Source organism: Neoarius graeffei, chromosome 14, assembly GCF_027579695.1.
Source record: "Neoarius graeffei isolate fNeoGra1 chromosome 14, fNeoGra1.pri, whole genome shotgun sequence".
Lineage (NCBI taxonomy): Eukaryota > Metazoa > Chordata > Actinopteri > Siluriformes > Ariidae > Neoarius > Neoarius graeffei.
The window spans coordinates 64,912,717-64,932,625 of record NC_083582.1 but is presented as its reverse complement, the minus strand read 5'-3'; the positions used below and the strand labels follow the sequence as shown (position 1 = coordinate 64,932,625).

The 19,909-nt window shown below is 43.0% G+C and overlaps 1 protein-coding gene across 7 annotated transcripts in view; it reads left to right on the top strand.

The window, feature by feature from the left end:
• The window catches only part of usp54b (ubiquitin specific peptidase 54b), a 362,268-nt gene that overhangs the window by 187,133 nt on the left and 155,226 nt on the right, over positions 1-19,909 (top strand). For 6 of the 7 annotated variants that reach the window (XM_060940231.1, XM_060940227.1, XM_060940226.1 and 3 more), the window contains one exon: positions 6,452-6,544. In XM_060940231.1, coding sequence (XP_060796214.1) covers positions 6,512-6,544 — 33 coding nt within the window. In that variant the 5' untranslated portion in view covers positions 6,452-6,511. Of the gene's footprint in view, positions 1-5,987; positions 6,041-6,451; positions 6,545-19,909 lie in introns of those variants that run through there. The other variant, XM_060940230.1, reaches the window with a different exon arrangement.

Genomic DNA, 19,909 nt, shown 5'->3' with positions numbered 1-19,909 from the left:
TGTCCATATGGGGCCGTCCTCTACAGGAGCGATATGATGAGACTCCAGCCAGACGTAGGGCACCAGGATGGATCAGGCAGGTCCGAGGAGCAGAAGGGGTCAGCATCTCGATCTCAGGATTGACATGTAAAGGGGGGGGGGGAGAAAACGCAAGTTGTTAGGTATGCCCAATGTCACCTGATGAGTAGGAACAGTATACATTTTGCGCTGAGTACAAGCAGGGACTCCGGCAAAACTAACTATGACAGCATAACTAAAAGGGGAGAGCCAGAAGGAAACACAGGCATGAGGGAGCCCCGGGACATAAAGCAGCAGCCACTACACCGTCAACAAACTTGAATGAGCAAGTGAATGGGGGACTGACAGCATCCATACATCCCAGTTTACCAAAACACTCTATGTCTGAGGACCCTCCGGATCTACTCCTTTACCTCATAAACACTATTAACAAAAGGCTTGACTAAACAGATATGTTTTCAGCCTAGACTTAAACGCTGAGACTGTGTCTGAGTCCCGAACACTACTTGGAAGGCTGTTCCATAACTGTGGGGCTTTGTAAGAAAAGGTTCCGCCCCCCTGATGTAGCCTTCACTATATGAGGTACCAACAGATAGCCTGCACCTTTTGATCTAAGTAGGCGTGGCGGGTCATAAAGGACCAGAAGTTCTCTCAGGTACTGTGGTGCGAGACCATTCAGTGCTTTAAAGGTCAATAGTAGTATTTTATAAACAATACGAAATTTGATTGGGAGCCAGTGCAGTGTGGATAAGACAGGGGTGATGTGGTCATATTTTCTAGTTCTAGTAAGGACTCTCGCTGCTGCATTTTGAACTAACTGGAGCTTGTTTATGCACTTACTGGAACATCCAGACAGTAAGGCATTACAATAATCCAACCTGGAGGTAACAAAAGCATGAACTAGTTTTTTTTTTCTGTGTCGTGTAATGACATTAAATTTCTTATCTTAGCAATATTTCTGAGATGAAAGAAATGTATGTCTGATCATATGCAATATCCTGCTTTCTTTACTGACATGCAAATATTTTTCTGTAACCTTTAATTTTGTTCTAGTAAACTAATGTAAATCCAAAATGTTTTTCACTGACTTGATAATGTAGAAGTCATAAAATAAGAATCTGTAACAAATAAAAAAAAAAAGGATGCCGAAGACTTTTCACATTACTGTATAACATTTTTGACTTCTGAAAAAGTATCTTGTTTGTTTAGCAATCTCTCCAGAACTAGCTGTGTGTTCGAAAGCAAAAGTGTCAGGCCCTGTCCACACGGCAACGGATTCAGGTGAATCTGATAAAATTGTTTATCGTTTCGGCCTGGCGTCCACACGGCACCGGCGTTTTGGGTGCCCCAAAACGATATTTTTTGAGAACGGGTTCCAGAGTGGAAAAATCTGGCAACGGCGCCGTTGCGAAGTCGTCTGGATGAGTAGAACGGATTTGTTTACGATGACGTCACAACCACATGACTAGAACAAGCAGCACTCTCGCTGTTTTGTATGAACCACTGCATTGCATTCACTTTTGTATACAGCTTTTCTTTTAAATAAACAAGTAACTGAACCATTTCTTGAATTTCTTTTTTTTTATTGGATAAGACTGCTTTTCAAAATGTTCACACACAATATAAAAAGTTATATAAATTATATAAAAATGCTTTTCAAAATGTTCACACACAATAAGAAAATTAAGCTATATAAAACTATGCACACTAATAAAACTAATTTGTACACACAGAAGGCACGATTTCCTCACGTAGTCGCAGCCATCTTCTTGTTGTTGTTGTGTGTTTGTTCCTGACAGTGCTTCACACCAGGTAGAAGAAGGGCTTTATGCGCATGCGTCCTACTTCTTCTATTGTTCTGGTGTCTCTGATGGGACCGTCTTACAGCGCATGTAGAGGTGTGGCATGTGTATTGCATCGTTTTCAGCAAGCGTTGCGTTGCCATATGTACCTGATATTTTACTGATCCGTTGCCCATGTGGACGCGATTTTTTTTAAATAAAATCTCGTTGCCGTTGTCGTGTGGATGTAGCCTTAGTATGTCAACAGAAGGCCTGCAAAAGATTTTCAAAAATCAGTGTCATCCAGTGATTGACCCTCGACTTTCATGTGTCACAATCAGAAGCTGAACTGTCGTTAGTGGTCACGATAAACTGCAATATGACTGACCTCTACGTACACGCTCACTGTCATTACAAACCATACGAAGGGTATCATTTTGCTGCTTGACAAATCAAGTTCAAAATCAAACGATAAAAACATCCTGTGTTTGGTAGCCCGTCGAGTCTGTGAATGTTTAGTCATACATGTCAACCTTTGGTCAATCAAACCTGTATAACCAACCTCCAAAATCCGTATTTCCCTTATAAAATCCGTATAAGATGCAAATTAAAATAATTTACCTAAAATTTGAATGATAATTAACAATGATATATCCCAGTTACTTTTTATTCAATATTAATAACAATAAACCTTCAGAATGAATACAAAGCTCCAATGTTTGACAAAAACACAAAGTGTTATCAGCGTAGTTACGAAGGAAATACTTCGTTGTTTGGAGACAGGTTTCACCGAGCGGCTATTATGCACGAGACTTCATATTAGCCACAAAGTCAGGAAAATCTGTTCGTAAAATTACGTTATAATGTCCAAATACAATGAAAAGTATTTTTCCAGTCTCACCTGTGAAAGGTAATCCCATGTGATCTCGTTTGGACGGTAAACCTGTTGGTACAGTTAAACGCAGCACATGAATGAGGCATCTTTATTCTCGGCTACTGTCTAGACGCTATACCAGAGACGGCTGAAGAATCTCCACTTTGCCACATCCAATATGGCGGCGAGGATGACGTATGATTCTACGCAGAAGGCGGCGTCTATGTTTATATGTCTATGACTTCACGGTTGGCGGGATTCTCGCAATGCGGTGTGCGCATGATCAAAAGTGGAACGAAGTCTCGCTACCACAAGATAACGCGCGATTTCATAAGACTCTTTACTGGCTGTCTGTAGTGTACAGTACGTTTGTAAATGTTATGCACTCTTTTATCATCGTGGGAATTGATTATAGCTCTAAATAAATATTGAAGTTATTTTAAAGAATCCGTATAACTTTATTTATACGCCCGTATACTACGTTTATTGAATCAAATCCGTATAAAATACGGACATTCCGTATAGGTTGACATGTATGTTTAGTGTAAGCGTCTTCCAGTAGAAAGCTTTCTGAAAGCCACTTAAATCACCATTGCGGAAAATGTCCTTATGCAAGTGTGAATAAATGAGTCTGTAATAGTGAGGAGGACGAGACAAGACCAGTTTGAGCAGTTCCACTTCATTGCACTATCCTTTTCATATACAGTGTTTATGTTGGTTGACAGTGAGAGGCAATGCGTGGCATATTAAGGAGTGTATTTTAGGATTTTTATCCCCCGCCATGAAGCGTGCAGGGGGATATAGGAATGGAGTCCATCGTTCCGTCCGTCCGTCTGTCTGTTTCAATCTGGACAAGTTTTCTCAGAAACTACATAAGCTACATCAATGAAAACTTTGCGTGCTCATACTACTGAAAAAAACTGGCTAGCATTTTATGAACGTGTCCTAGCACTTACAACATCGTACGGTAAGTCAATATTAAAGGGGAACTGAAGTCATTTTTAAACGTGCTTTATTTCTTAATTAACGTGTTATTCAATTACGTTTTAACCTTATATCGTGATTCATATTGGCAACTAATTGCAATTAAATATTATACTTATCGGCGTATTCGGTTTTTAGACATAATAATAATAATAATAATAATAATTTAATATTTATAATGCGCATGTTTCATGTGGATATGCTCACATGCGCACATGCAACTAAGATTAACAAATAAATAATAAGAATTAAATTTCACTATAATAATTACATATATAAAATGGATTAAAAACTAAATAAAAACTTGTAAAATATATATCCATATAAAAAATTCTAATCACGTTAATAAGCTAATTAAAAAAGATAAGTCTTAATATATGATTTAAACTTAGCTAAAGATTGTTCATTTCTAATTTCTATAGGAAGTGCATTCCAAAGCTTAGGGGCGGCAGACTGAAAAGCCCAATCACCCAATGTTACTTTACACTTTCCACTGGCTGGAACTAACAAAGTACCCTTGTGATTACGTAAATTATGTCTAGGAGCCTTAGAAACAGAAACTAATTCAGATAGATATTGTGGTGCCAGACCATGTAAACATTTAAAAGTTAACAATAAGATCTCGGGGCAGCACGGTGGTGTAGTGGTTAGCGCTGTCGCCTCACAGCAAGAAGGTCTGGGTTTGAGCCCCGTGGCCGGCGAGGGCCTTTCTGTGCGGAGTTTGCATGTTCTCCTCATGTCCGCGTGGGTTTCCTCCGGGTGCTCCGGTTTCCCCCACAGTCCAAAGACATGCAGGTTAGGTTAACTGGTGACTCTAAATTGACCGTAGGTGTGAATGTGAGTGTGAATGGTTGTCTGTGTCTATGTGTCAGCCCTGTGATGACCTGGCGACTTGTCCAGGGTGTACCCCGCCTTTCGCCCGTAGTCAGCTGGGATAGGCTCCAGCTTGCCTGCGACCCTGTAGAACAGGATAAAGCGGCTAGAGATAATGAGATGAGATGAATAAGATCTTAAAATGAATACGATACCTAATTGGCAGCCAGCGTAGATCAAAAAATACAGGTGTAATATGGCAAAAACGAGAAGTTTTTGAAGCCATGTTGAATTTAGGTCGTTTGGTCCACGGCAGGCATCACTTATCCGCGCGATCTTCACAAGACTTGTGCGAGACTTCGAAACGTCAAGTGTCAGCCAGGTGTCAGTGCCGCCATTTTGAAAACTGCTTTCCAAACGAAATATTGCACAAAAACGAGTTTAAATGACGATTACTCCCTGCTTTTTTCAAACTTTCCTGATTGCTATCAAAACAAACAAAACTTCCGGCTTGATTACATCAGCATTCGTTTTGACAACGTTGTCAGATGTTGGTCACTTTGATTTCCGCTGTACGTTTTCCTTCCGTCCTACGATGTCTCGCACAGGTCTCAGCGAATCTCGTTTACGTCCATTGCTTTGACATATGGACTGATATATTACAGAGCATATTTCAAACACTCATAACTTGCTATAGCAGCGACAAAATAGCGATCAAAAACGCATTCGTATATATTTAATAAAATGAGAGAAATAGAATTTTGATAATAAAAAATTTGCCTTCAGTTCTCCTTTAAAGCAATGGGCTTACAAGTGCGTAGGTGTTAAGAGGTCTTCATAAAACGCTCGTGGTGGGGGATAGTGATGACCATGTCTTCTTGTTTTTCTTTTTCCCAGAAGCTTTGTTGAACAATAATTGGTTTGTGCTGAGATATCAACACTGGATGGTGTGTGTGTGTGTTTTTGCATGATTGTAGATTCTTGGATTTTGCTGCTTCAGATCCATATTGCAGATAAAGGTGCATCTGTAGATGTGCTTTAGTAATGCTTTTGACTTCTTGCTTCTTTCTGTCACACTTTGTTGAATGTTTGCGAAATAATCTTAAAAAAAAAAAATCCGTACCAAGTGCCGGACTGAAGACACTAATGAAGACTCTCATACATGGTGAATAGACACCACACACACACACACACACACACACACGCCTACTTGGTGCAACAATCACAGAGATTTGATCTATTTTGCTTACATGCTGTTTTCAGTATCAGCACTTTATAGTTATATCTCTGCACTCTGCAACAACCATTTCCCTCCTCCTCTCTCTCTCTCTCTCTCTCTCTCTCTCTCTCTCGCTCCTCTGCGATCACAGCTCTCTCTCACTAGCACTTTCTGTCTTTAAGTGCTCACTACCCCCTTTCTCTTTCTCTTTCTCCCTCTCTCCCCCTCTCTCCCTCTCTCTCTGCGGATCTGCAGTTCCCTTGCTTAACCTTTTCCCTTTTCCCTCCTCTGCTCTGTCCTGAAGCCGGCTTTGCTGGGAAGTTGCTCCTGGAGCGGGGCAGCTGTTAAAAGGTGCTGAATCCCTGCTCTGTTGGAAGGATTAAGTGGAGTGGGCACCTGGCACGCGATCAGTGGATCTAGGCAGCCAGGGCTTTCTCACGTTGTTTGAGGGGGATTGGAGCACTGCAGTAATCTTGGCCAGAGGGAGTAGGTGCAGGACGGGGCCAGAGAGGCATGCTGTGATGTGCTGATCTGTGGGGGGGTGAGTGTGTGCGGGTGTGTTGTTGAGATGCTGAAGTAAAGTGGTTGTGCGCTAGTGGTGGTGCTTGTGGACGCACTGTGCCTCCTTGTAAAGAATCATGGGATGGGTCGTTTTGGCTTGTTGCCTCGTTTAATCTTTGCTTTGTGAGTCTACAAAGTGAATACCACACACAAAGCTAGATCTGACTCCTTGACTTTCAGTAATCATCTTCTTGATTTTAGGTACTTTGGCACCTTGACATCTTCCGCAGAAGCTTCCGGCAACTGACCACACACAAGTGCATGGAGGACTCGTGCATCTTCTGCGCTCTTAAGGTAAGTGCGGTATCCAACTATCGGGGTGGGTGAGGATAAGATTATGTAAGTCTGCACTCGTACGTAGGTATGGGTTTGATCAGTTCTCAAATCCTGAACAAGAAGATTTGGACATCCAAAGTGGAAAAATACACGTGAACGTACCGGTAGGGCTAGAACATGTAAGGAACAAAATCGATAAAATTCAATTTGACACTTAGATAGTTTCCACTGAATTTCATCGTTGATTAGTGAGCCTATGTTATGAAACACACACACACACCACGTCACTTCATGCAACATGGAGCAAAGCTATTTGAATCAGTTAGCTGAAATAGTTAAACTAATTGTTTAATATTACATTGTTTCATTTTTTTTTCCCTTAATCTTGTATTGTACACTATATGGTCAAATGTTTGTGGACGCCTACTTGACCATCACGCTCGTTTGTGCTTTTTGAACATCCCATTTCAAATTTAGTTCCCTCTTTGTTGTTCTAATAACCTTCACTTTTCTGGGAAGGCTTTCCACGAGATTTTGGAGCGTTGCTGTATGGATTGAGTACTGATGTCAGGCAAGAGGCCTGATGCGCAGTCAGTGTTCCAGTTCATCCTAAATGTGTTCAGAGCTCTGTGCAGGCCATGAGTTCTCCCAAAGCAACTTTGTCTTCATGAACCTTGCTTTGTGCACAGGGACAGGGTTGGGCTAAACGCCTTTAGTTCCAGTGAAGGGGAAATTGTAACGCTGTAGCATACAAAGACATCCTGTACAATTGCGTGCTTCCAACTTTTCCCCACATATGGGTGTAATGGTCAGGTGTCCACAAACTTTGGCCATGTCATGTATTTATTATAGAAGGGAAACAAAAATTCAGGTAATTGAAAGAGTGAGTAGTCGTATTACTTGATTTACATTTTGGAAAGGAATTTTTTTGGTTTAAAAATATACTAAATATACATAATTACTGTACATACAGGACACTTTTTCCATAGAATAAAAACGTGTTCTATTCCCTTCTAGCACGTTTCATTAATTTGGTTTGACAGCGTGCAATATTGTTAGCATGTCACTTATCCTACGTGTATTACGTCACTCTATCCAATGGAGAATGAGCGTTGAATATGGTTTACGATATTGCATGGTTGTCAAGACAACATGACGTCACATGTCGGAGCTGATGCAAATATTCAATGAGAAAGTTTTCGCCGGGAAAGAGAAAGACACGTTGAACACGCGAAAAGCTACTAAACCTTCATTAGATATTCTTTACGCATATTTACAAGAGAAAAACATACCAAAGGGACATAAAAAAACTGGAAAAGAGAGTGTGTATGTATAAATAATAATAATGACTTTTTTTGTGGTATATCAGATATATTCCATTCAGCTAGCATGATATTGAACTTGTCTTCGACTCGTTCAGTATCATGCTAGCTGAATGGAATATATCTGATATACCACGAAAAAAAAGCCCAGCCAATATTATTTAAATATTATACATATAGGACACTTTTTCAATGGAATAAAAACATGTGTTCTATTCCCTTCTAGCGGGTTTCATTCATTTGGTTTGACAGCATGCAATATTGTTTGCATATCGCTTATCCTACGTGTATTACATCACTCTATCCAATGGAGAATGAGCGTTGAATATGGTTTACGATATTGCATGGTAGTCAAGACAACATGACATCACATGTCGGAGACATAAAACTTCCGTGCTAGCGAGCGACTATGACAATTTGTAAACAAACATGGCCGCTAGGTTTGCTTTGATAAATACGGAAGATTTTGAGAGAATTTTGAAAGAGAAAGATGCACTGAACACCCGAAAGGAATGTGTATGTATAGTAATGATATCGGCTGGCTTTTTTTCGTGTTATATCAGATATATTCCATTCAGCTGCTTGTCTTTGACTTGTTCAATATCATGCTAGCTGAATGGAATATATCTGATAGACCACTCAACACCAGGCAATATTATTTATTTATTATATAGGATGTCCTTGTGGCAGCGGGGGCGTGGCCAAGTAGCAGTCTGGGAATGGAGGGCAGGGTCAGGGAAGGTAAGTGGCTAAGTCACTCCACCTGCTGTTAATGTGTGTGTGTGTGTGTGTGTGTGTGTGTGTGTTTGGTTGTTACAGAGAGCAGAGAAAAGGTGCTCTCTCTCTCCAACCACAATGCATGTGTGAGTGAGTGAGTGAATGAATGAATGAGTGAAAGGAACAGAAAGTGACCGAAAGAAAGCTGAAAAAGCAAGCTGAAAAGTAAAAATAAAATGTTTGTGGAAACATCATCTCTCGCCTGCCATGCTTCTGTGCTGTGGTGAGGGCATGGATGAGGTCTTTGAACGGCGAGGACTCCATGGGGCTGTTCCCTGGTTCGATCCTGGGCTTCGGCACCACTGTAGTATGACCCTGATGTGGGTGGAGCACGGCAGGCGAGAGATGATGTTTCCACAAACACTTTATTTGTACTTTTCAGCTTGCTTTTTCAGCTTTCTTTCGCTCACTTTCTCTTCCTTTCACTCACTCACTCACTCACTCACTCACACATGCCTTGTGGTTGGGGAGAGAGCACCTTTTCTCTGCTCTCTCTCTCTCCTTTTATGCTCCCTCCCTGTAACAACCAAACACACACACACACACACACACACACACAAATTAACAGCAGGTGGAGTGACTTAGCCACTTACCTTCCCTGACCCCGCCCTCCATTCACAGACTGCTGCTTGGCCACGCCCCCGCTGCCACAGTCCTATAGGCTTTAGAGTGGCTGAACAATATATACATCAGAAATTTGGCCTAAATGTTTAAATATTCTATCGAGATAGAATCTAAGAAACGCTCAAAATTCAATAAATTTTAGAAAACTAGCAGTATAATACAAATCATGCGATCCTTAGTGTTTCCTCTTTTGTCGGGAGACTGCAAGTTCAAATCCTGATAGTGGGATTTTGCTCTCTCTGGTATAAAAATGTTATCACAAGCTACCGTACCTGCAGAAGAACATTGTAACTGTGCTGTGTGTCCTTCAAAGTGTCGATTCATCGCATGACTGCGAGTGATATTTAGAGAGGTTTCAGCGTTGTTTTCCAAACAGGATAATGTACACCAAGTCGGATGCTTACACAGTAATAACACCAACGACATGCTGACAAACTGTTCAGTATGTCAGTATTAGGTTTAGTATGTAGCACAAGGACTTTCAACTTTAAGGACAGACTTATCTGCTTTGTTTCCTCAGTATTACAGAAGCATTGTGAGAATACAAAATAAAAAAATGTGCTCATCAGTGTGACCGAGAACCAGGAGAAAAAAGCAGAACCTCTTAGTTGCCCTGCTGTAATCGGAGCACACTGCTGTGTAGGCTCATACTTATCTGCATTGGAAATGTTTCAGTTTATCCCTAAGACTAAATCATGCAAATGAGCCCACCATCCATAGTTAGTTCGCTAATAATTGGTGGCGAGAACAAAACTATCACCTGTGGTTGCTTCTGATATGCGTTTTTTATTAGCTGATTTGCGTTCTCTGACTATTTTATTAACTAATTTGTGTAGTTTGTTCTCAAGCTTGTCAGAGTCCTGAGGCATAAGCTGGATATTATTCACTCCAGGGATGCATCAATCCCAATTTTTCCCACTGAGTATGAAAACATATGACTTTTTGGTACCTGTCAGTATCGATTGCTGGGTTTAGCTGGTGGTCTACCAAAGCTCAGTTGACAAAGTGTTTGTATGGAGAAGCTGCATTGCTCGCATGAAAAATGCCTCACGCTTGCGTTGTTTTAGGTTGTTCGAATCGATCAAACTGTGAAACTGATAAAAGTTTCTTCAGGGTTCCCTGTGAACTAATAAAAAAGGGTGAATGAACACAGGATTTCACAAAAAGACATCGAGAAAGGTGGCTTTTGAACCTCTCACTGAAATCGAAGGGAGCCGAGTCGAAGCACACTCGAGTTTCACTTGGTGAGAGGTTTGTATTTCCCTCTCAGCTACGTCCTTAGTGTTTTCCAAGTACTTTTCTTGCTATGTGTTGTTATTTTATGGTACTTTTTAAAATTGCGAAGCGCTAAAGTCCCCAGCTGTTTCTTTGTTTACTCCTCACTCCTCACAAAGTCCATATGCATGAAGGTCGCGACAAAATTCTTCCCCAGCCGTACAGTTACAATGCGCCGTGATCACTTCTCTGTCTTGTTTAACTAAGCCCATGTTTACATTAGACCGTATCAGCGGATCATCAGATTAACGTTTTTAAAACGATTAGTGTGCACACAGCAACACCAATACACAATTTGCGTGCACACAGCAACACCAATACACGGATACGCTCGGCTCCGCAGGCATCCTGCGCTCCAAATCACTCCGCCCTGAACAGCGAGTGCCCTCTGGAGGGTGCGCACTCCGGCCCTGCGCAACTCACACAGCGCGCGAGTGAAGTGCACGAGCCACGATTCGGGACTGAGCCGCTGTGTGTGTGATCCCAGTGCATATCACTTACCACTTGCAAGTGGAAGGATGGCAAGCCTAAAGACAATCATAACTACACAATGGGCAGTATTTACATCAGTATTTGCAGTATTTTCATACTTTTATACTCTTTAATGAAAGGTGATACAAGGCGGAAGTCCGCGCCGTTTTTCAGCAGTCGCGTCACATGACCAACGCCAGTGAATCAGGAAGGTGGATGTCACGGTGACGTTGTCCAATGACGACGCCAGCTAGAGCTCAGCGCAGCGTATCCGCGTATCTCAATGTTTACACAGCACCGGACCAGACACGATCTGGATTGAATACGTGGACCCTGGCGGATTCCCGTTTCCCGGCGTTTCCAAGCGGTTTAATGTAAACGGACAGTGCATCCGCGAAGAAAACGAGACAGATACGGTCTAATGTAAACTTGGCCTAAGATCCAGGTCTTTAAAGGGGTTTCTGATGATCTTTGTGAATGATTTACCTGAGAGATAAGAGCCAACACAAGTGAGAATCAAGCACATACCGGTACATGTCAACCTTTAGTTCCCCATGCCCTTACAAAATCTGTACTTTTCCCTTACATACACCCATGAGCATGAGAAAAAAATTCCAATATACAGTATAATCCAAAGCACCGATTGTTTTATTCCACATTATACACTCCTATTGTAACAGGCATATTTATCACACTGCATCAAGTTAAAGGGATCGAATAAGCATGTACTGAATAAAAATAAATTTTAGATCCCAGAGAAAACAACTGAATTAAAAAGGATTATATGTACAGTCAAGTAAACAATTATCTACTAAAGAGAATGACTGAACTATAAACTTAATTATTTAATATACATTGTATCAGTAATACCAGAATTATTGATGTAAATTTTGCAAATAAAATGTGTTAATATTAAATAGTTCATAAAAATTACACAAAGTTCTGTTTGACAAGTGTTGACATCACCTACAATATTACATTCCACCAAAGAAAATTACTTGAAATATAACAGCAGTACTAAGTAGGTATGTTAATTAAAATAGTAGGTTGCGTGTAATAAATGATATAATCATGTCAAACAGTAAATGAAGGTTAGTAAAAGTTCCATTTGAGAAAAAAGTGTTGACACCACAAGCAGTGTTCGATCCAACTAAAGATGACTGAACCACATCAAGTATATTATGTAAACAAGGATAAGTGAAAATATTCATAAATTATGAAGTTAAATTGAAAATCTCATCTCATTATCTCTAGCCGCTTTATCCTGTTCTACAGGGTCGTAGGCAAGCCGGAGCCTATCCCAGCTGACTACGGGCGAAAGGCGGGGTACACCCTGGACAAGTCGCCAGGTCATCACAGGGCTGACACATAGACACAGACAACCATTCACACTCACATTCACACCTACGGTCAATTTAGAGTCACCAGTTAACCTAACCTGCATGTCTTTGGACTGTGGGGGAAACCGGAGCACCCGGAGGAAACCCACGCGGACACGGGGAGAACATGCAAACTCCACACAGAAAGGCCCTCGCCGGCCACGGGGCTCGAACCCGGACCTTCTTGCTGTGAAGCGACAGTGCTAACCACTACACCACCGTGCCGCCTAAATTGAAAATTGAAACTCTTCCCAGTAATTTATAACAAGAATTTAAATCTTATTCCTTTTTGGAGTGTTCTTTGCTGTACAAAGATGTTGCAGATTTGGCACTAGCTATAATATCACTGCTTGGGTAGTAGCTGTAGTTCCTCATCACAGTTCATTTTAATTTGCAGATATGCAGTTAATGTGTCTGCAGCCATATGTTTTCTGTCCTCAGTATGAATTTTCCTAACCAATGAAAATTCATTCTCACTATCTGCATTGCTTTGTTGGAGGCACAGCAAAGCAGTAAAAAGTTGTTTCAGCATTGGAAACCTGGCAACACCCAGAGCAGTTTTTACATCGAAGACCTTTCCCCAATATACATCTATTATTTTCCTGGCCAATAAAAGAAAATCAGAGCACGGCAAACATGTAGATGGTGTTAAATTGCTTCCATCCCCTACTACACATTTTGGAGACAGGTTACCAACAGTCGTTACCACCATTACTCTTCATTCAATACTTTTCCAGTTTACTGACGACTGATGGTAGTAACGAGTGTTGGTCATCTGTGTCTACATGTAATGTCTATCAGCAATTAAAATGTTTAGGGAAGCGAAATCAGAAATCGCCGGGTAACTACAGTTGCCGTTGTATAAACGGCGACTCCCAGTATCGCCTCCCTAAATGATCATGATAATGGAGGAAGCTTTCCTACATGCAAACAGTAAAAACTTAAAAAAAAACCAAACAAACACAAATGCTTATCTGTGCAGTCTTTGAATCAGGAAACATTTTTTTTCGCTAGCTGCGAAAAATGGTCTGCACAGTCAGGGGGATGTTGTGTTCCACGAGAAATTGGCAGAACATAACTTCTGCAGCCGTCACAGAAGTCTGGGCAGTCCGAGCCGATGTACTTAAATGACCAAGAAAACCACGTGCAACTATAAAACCACATAAATCGAAAATAGTTCCGTTTCATTGGGCATGCGTGTTTGAAAAAATAAATGGTGGATGCTAAGAAAATTTTCTCAGAGTAACGCAAAAAAATCTCTGATACAAAACGTAATTTTCCCGTATGAAAATCAGTGTACGCAGTTCTAAAAATGGCGGCGCGTGCAGACGCAGCGGTTCCTCTCTGTCACGATAATGTGGTGTTTACATGTTTGTCTTCGTCGGTGTGCTCGAGTGATGGTATGTTTTCATTGTGTTTGTCCGTCCCGAGGCGCACATACAGCCGTGGGACTCTTTTTGACATTGGCAACACTTTTTTCTGTAAGTTAAACCCGGCACACGCTAAGGAGCTACATGACCTCGGCCTACTCCAGCGACCCGCTTTGACATCGACCCCCACTACTGCTGCACACCCGCAGAGGAAGCACCGTAGGTGGTGCGAGAGGAAGCAGAAGCGGGGAAAGCGCGGGGGTATCCGAGCCAGGCTAATGGCTAATCCACACAAGCCAGCTATATCGTCCATCGTACTCACCAATGTATGCTCCTTGGATAACAAACTGGATTATATTCACCTTTTGAGAGCGACCCAGCAGGCTGTGAGAGAGTGCTGTGTTTTTGTGTTCACGGAAACATGGCTCAACGACAGCATACCGGACTGGGCCATCCAGCTCGACCGGCTAACATGCTATCGAGCAGACAGAGCCCTCATTGAAGGAGGTAAGACCCGCGGCGGCGGGGTCTGTGTTTACATCAGGGATGCCTGGTGTCAGGACACTGTGGTAGTTTGCAGACACTGTTCACTCCTTGTAGAGTTTATGATCATCAAATGTCGGCCCTTCTATCTACCGAGGGAGTTTTCTGCCATCCTGCTTGTTGCAGTTTACATTCCTCCCAATTGCAACAACAGCGATAGGGACAAGGCACTGAGTGAACTGTACTGCGCCATCAGCGACCAACAGACAGCCCATCCAGAGGGACTTCTCATCATATCTGGGGATTTCAACCACGCAAATCTCAAAACAGTGTTTCCTCAGTTACATCAACACATTGACTTTGCAACATGGGGAAACAACACACTGGACCAGGTTTACACTACACTGAGAAGAGCATACAAGGCCTCACCCTTCCCCCATCTCGGTGCTTCAGACCACATCACTGTTATGCTAATGCCAGCATACAGGCCGAAGGTCAAAGTCAGCAGACCGGTCCAGAAGCAGGTACGGGTGTGGCCAGAGGGTGCTTCCTCAGCACTTCAGGACTACTTTAACATCACAGACTGGGACATGGTTAAGCAGGCAGCCACTTACAACCACCAGATCAACATCCAGGAGTATTCAGACACTGTTACAGCCTACATTAGTAAATGCACTGATGATGTCACAGACATTAAGACCATCACAGTACGGGCCAACCAGAAACCATGGCTGACGGGGGAAGGCTATCGGTTACTGAAAGCCCGGAATGCTGCTTTCAGAGCAGGTGATGAGGCTGGTCTGAGATCAGCAAGAGACAACTTGTCCCGTGGCATCAGACTAGCAAAGAAGCAGTACAGTAGCAGGATAGCCCATCATTTCACTGACAGCAGAGACACAAGGAGCCTGTGGCAGGGGATACAGACCATCACGGGCTATAAACCTCAACCACAGACCTGTGACAAGGATATCACTCTGCTGAACAGTCTAAATAACTTCTTTGGACGGTTTGAAGCCAACAACAAGCATGCCTGCACAGAAAACACCACCCCTTCCGGATGACCAGGTGCTGTCCCTGTCTCCAGCCAGTGTGAGGAGATCCCTCTCCAGGATCAACACCCACAAAGCTGTAGGACCTGACAACATTCCAGGTCGTGTGCTAAAGGACTGTGCAAAGGAGCTCACAGAAGTGCTCACAGACATCTTCAACACCTCCCTGAGCCAAGCTGTTGTTCCCACTTGCTTCAAGAGCACCACCATCATCCCTGTTCCAAAGAAGGTCTCTCCATCCTGCTTCAACGACTACCGCCCTGTGGCACTGACCCCCATCATTATGAAGTGCTTCGAGCGGTTAGTCGTGCAGCACATCAAATCCATCCTCCCGCCCTCCATGGACCCGTACCAATTTGCATATCAGTCCAATCGATCCACTGATGATGCAATCTCCACCGCTCTCCACTCAGCTCTCACTCACCTGGACACTAAGGACTCTTACATGCGGATGCTGTTCTTAGACTTTAGTTCAGCATTTAACACAATCATCCCCCAGCAGCTGATACAGAAACTGGACTGTCTAGGACTAAACACCTCCCTCTGCAACTGGTTGCTGGACTTCCTGACCGGAAGACTACAGGCAGTCCGGGTCGGCAGCAACACATCCAGCACCATCATTCTGAACACAGGGGCCCCCCAAGGATGTGTGCTCAGCCCCCTTCTCTTCACCCTGCTGACCCACGACTGCACACCAACACACAACAGCAACCTCTTCATCAAGTTTGCGGATGACACGACTGTGGTGGGACTCATTAACAACAATGATGAGTCATACTACAGGGACGAGGTGAGCCAACTGGTGCAGAGACAACAATCTCTCTCTTAATGTGGAGAAGACGAAGGAGATGGTTGTCTACTTCCGGAGAGCCTCCACCCAGCATCCTCCACTGACCATCAATGGTGCCGCTGTGGAGAGAGTGAGCAGCACCAAGTTCCTGGGTGTGTACCTCACCGAGGATCTCTCCTGGAGCAGCAACACCGCATCGCTGGCCAGGAAAGCTCAGCAGCACCTCTACTTCCTCCGCAGACTGAAAAGAGCTACAGCACCAGCCCCTATCATGCAGACCTTCTACCGCGGAACCATCGAGAGCATCCTGACCAGCTGCATCACTGTGTGGTACAGCGGCTGTACTGCATCCTGCCAGAAGACCCTGCAGCGCATAGTGAGAGCAGCTCAGAAGATCATCGGTGTCCCTCTACCCTCCCTTCAGGATATTTACAACACATGCCTGGCCCGCAGAGCACTCAGCATTGCGGGCAACTCCACCCATCCCAACCACCACTTCTTCAGCCTCCTGCCTTCTGGGAGGAGAATGAGAAGCCTCTGGGCGAGAACCAGCAGACTGAGAGACAGCTTCATCCACCAAGCCGTCAGGATGCTGAACTCCCTCCCAGGCCAGTACTAGTCTGGCTAACGCGACTTCAAAGCTCTGCGAGCATTTGGTCTGGCAAAGATATTAAGCCTAACTGTTTCCCAAAGTGCGTGGTTGACCCGCCTCCCTGAAATGCCTCAGTTTGCTACTGGTCGAAGCCAGAAAAGGCTGTGACGAAGCTTAAACCAATCACATCACTCTTTCCTCTGACGTATGTGATGCGACGGGGCTAACTGGTAGATTAAACTCTTACCGAAGCCGGTCGGGAGCAAGGCGAAAACGTCCTTCCTTTCAATAAATACCTCCAGGGCTGCTTTTTGCTCCGTTTTCAATGAGAACTTGCTCCATGTTCGTAATGTTTCTAGTGAATGAAGCGCTTCCGGCATAGATTCTGTAAACAATCTATGGCTTCCGGTCGCAGTTCTACTACGTCAGTGCCTTGAACACGCCTCTACCCAGGGCCGTTGGAGATGCTCAAAGTTGATTGGCTCCCGATTTTTCGGGAGCTTGGAAGAGCTGTAGATAGCTTGCCTGGCCAGACTAAGCTCGCAACAGGCCCTCGTGTTGCGTCACGCTTAGGATGGGCGGGCCCTTAATACACAAACCAAATGTCACCAGCCACTTTAACAAACTGTAACGGAATTCAATTGCACTATGTTAAAACTGTTTACAATACTGTCTACACGTTTTTTTTTTTGTTAATTGCACTATATAGAAACTGTTTAGAACACTGTTTACACTTTTCACATATCTGCCATATTTATACTTACACTGAAAATTGTGCTCATACTGCTTTTTTTTTAAATAGTTAATTGCACTATATAAAAACTGTTTACAACACTGTTTACACTTTATACATCTTTAATCTTTGATGGACTTCACTGCTACACTGTTTATACTGTCATATCTGCCATATTTATACTTGCACTGAAAATTTTGCTCATACTGCCATTTATTTATTTATATTTATATTTATACGGATAATTACTATAATGTCAGACTGCTGTTCCCGTTTACATTGTTCATTCTGTTTATATTGTGATTCGTCACATTTAAATTTATACTGTTAATTCTGTTCACACTGCCACATTGGCACTTTCTGGATTGCCACTGTCTTGTCTTTTCATAGCTTTAGCTTGTGTGTGTAACCCCCCCACCCCATTTTTTTTCCCTCCCCCCTTTTTTCCTTTTTATAGTTTATACCTTGTACCTATATTTTATATTTCATGTTTAGTACTGTTTGCACTGCGGATAAGAGGGAAACGCAATTTCAATTCTCTGTATGTCCTGCACATATGGCATTATTGACAATAAAGTTGACTTGAACTTGAATTAGCCAAAAAATTGCATTTTCCCGTACAAAATACGGGGAAACCGTATAACTTGACATGCATGCAAGTGAACTGTTGTTTGTTTACACTTCAACTTGCAGCGCTTCGTTGTAAAGGCGCGAATGAAAAGCTTTAAAAAAACCACACTTACACGAGCAAAAACAATACAGGATTCATTCAGCAGTGACTTGATAGCGAGGTCCTTTACCCAGCCACATACAAAAAAGTTGTAAGCCTCCATACTCTTCCACGCTTTCATCTGTTTTGCGGTGTAGAAGGACGTCTGCAACACCAGATAGTTCGAGATGTCGGCGAACTCGACTGAAGGGTCGTTTTCGAGATCGTATGACAAATCCTTCTTTCCCAGACTGTAGGGGTCGATTCCATTGCACATAGCAATCTTCTGAATAGATCTAAAGCAAGCAGTGGCTTCTAGATTACAAGCGTACTCTGATAAGTTATCGCTAGTTGTTTGGACTGCGGCAGCTGTTTAGACCACCAGCTATTTCACTTCCGGTAAAACCGCTAAGAAAAGTCACGTGACTGAAACCCAGCGATACTAATACCAAAATGAGCAACCTGTTTCGTATTAAGTATTCAGGAGCATTATAGAGCATTTCATTTCACTCTGTTTATGTTTAAAAGCACATACTCGTATGTGCATGTCCACGCACATATGCTACAAGCCTCGTAGTGTATAATGTTAGCTAGTTGATTTTAAATGAAGCACATTAGCTAGCTACATTAGTTACCTTGGATTGAGTAGTGTTTCAGTGCAGACTGGAATTTCTGTCACTTTGGAAATGTGCCTGTGTATAGCTGGAAGTGTGTTTTTATTTTTATTGCACCAGAGCCTATCACTGTAAAGGACTGATAATGACTGATAAGTGCTGATATTTGAGATACTCACCTATGGCTGTCTGTAGACATTTTTTCTTGCCGAGCTAGCATTTGCCGCATCGAGGGTTACTGCTGAGTTTTATGTTTAGGATGTTTTATCAGGTTACTTATATTACAGGAAGATGCTGTAGGTCCTTCTCTATACTTCCGCAGAGCACCGAATGCCGTAATCTTTGCTGTGATTAACATCATTAATTATGAAATGCATTCCGATCACTTTCATTCATCAGCTTTCCATGAAATTAGAGAATTCCTGAAAGGGTTTAACAGGAAAGAAAATGCCAAAACTCCACCAAGGTTAATAGGAAACTAATGGGAAAGGTATGTAGTTACAGTTGTACGGAATGGACACCTTATGGCCAATAGTATGTGGACACCTGAGCATCACACCTGTATGTAGGTCTTGCTGAAAAAGTTGGAAGGACATAATTGTACAGGATGCCTTTCTGTGTTCTCGCATTAAAATTTCCCTTCACTGGAACTAATGGCCCTTTTCCACTACCCTTTTTCAGCTCACTTCAGCTCGCTTCAGCTCACTTCAGCCCGACACGGCTCGCGTTTCGACTACCTTAGAGCAGCACGACTCAGCTCGCTTCAGCCCTGCACAGCACCCAAAACTCGCACGGTTTTGGAGTGGGGCTGAAGCGAGCCAAACCGAGCCGAGTGGGGCTAGGGGCGTGAGCAGACACTCCCCTGTGCACTGATTGGTGAGGAGGAGTGTCCTCACATGCCCACACATGCCCCGCGAGCACTCTGGGATCTGTAAACACCGTAAACCCAGAAGAAGAAGAATTACGAATTACGAGAATTTCTGAAGCCTTATGCGCCTTGCCTCATCTATACGCTCTTGCCAGTATCTGTTGGCGTTGTCGGTGACAACAAGCCACAGCACCAAGACCAGCAACACTAATGACTCCATGTCCTCCATGTTTATTGTTTACTATCCGGGTCGTGAGACTACCGCTTAAAAGGTCACTGATGTCACTTTGCGCCGCCTAACGACATCACGTGACGTCCACCCACTTT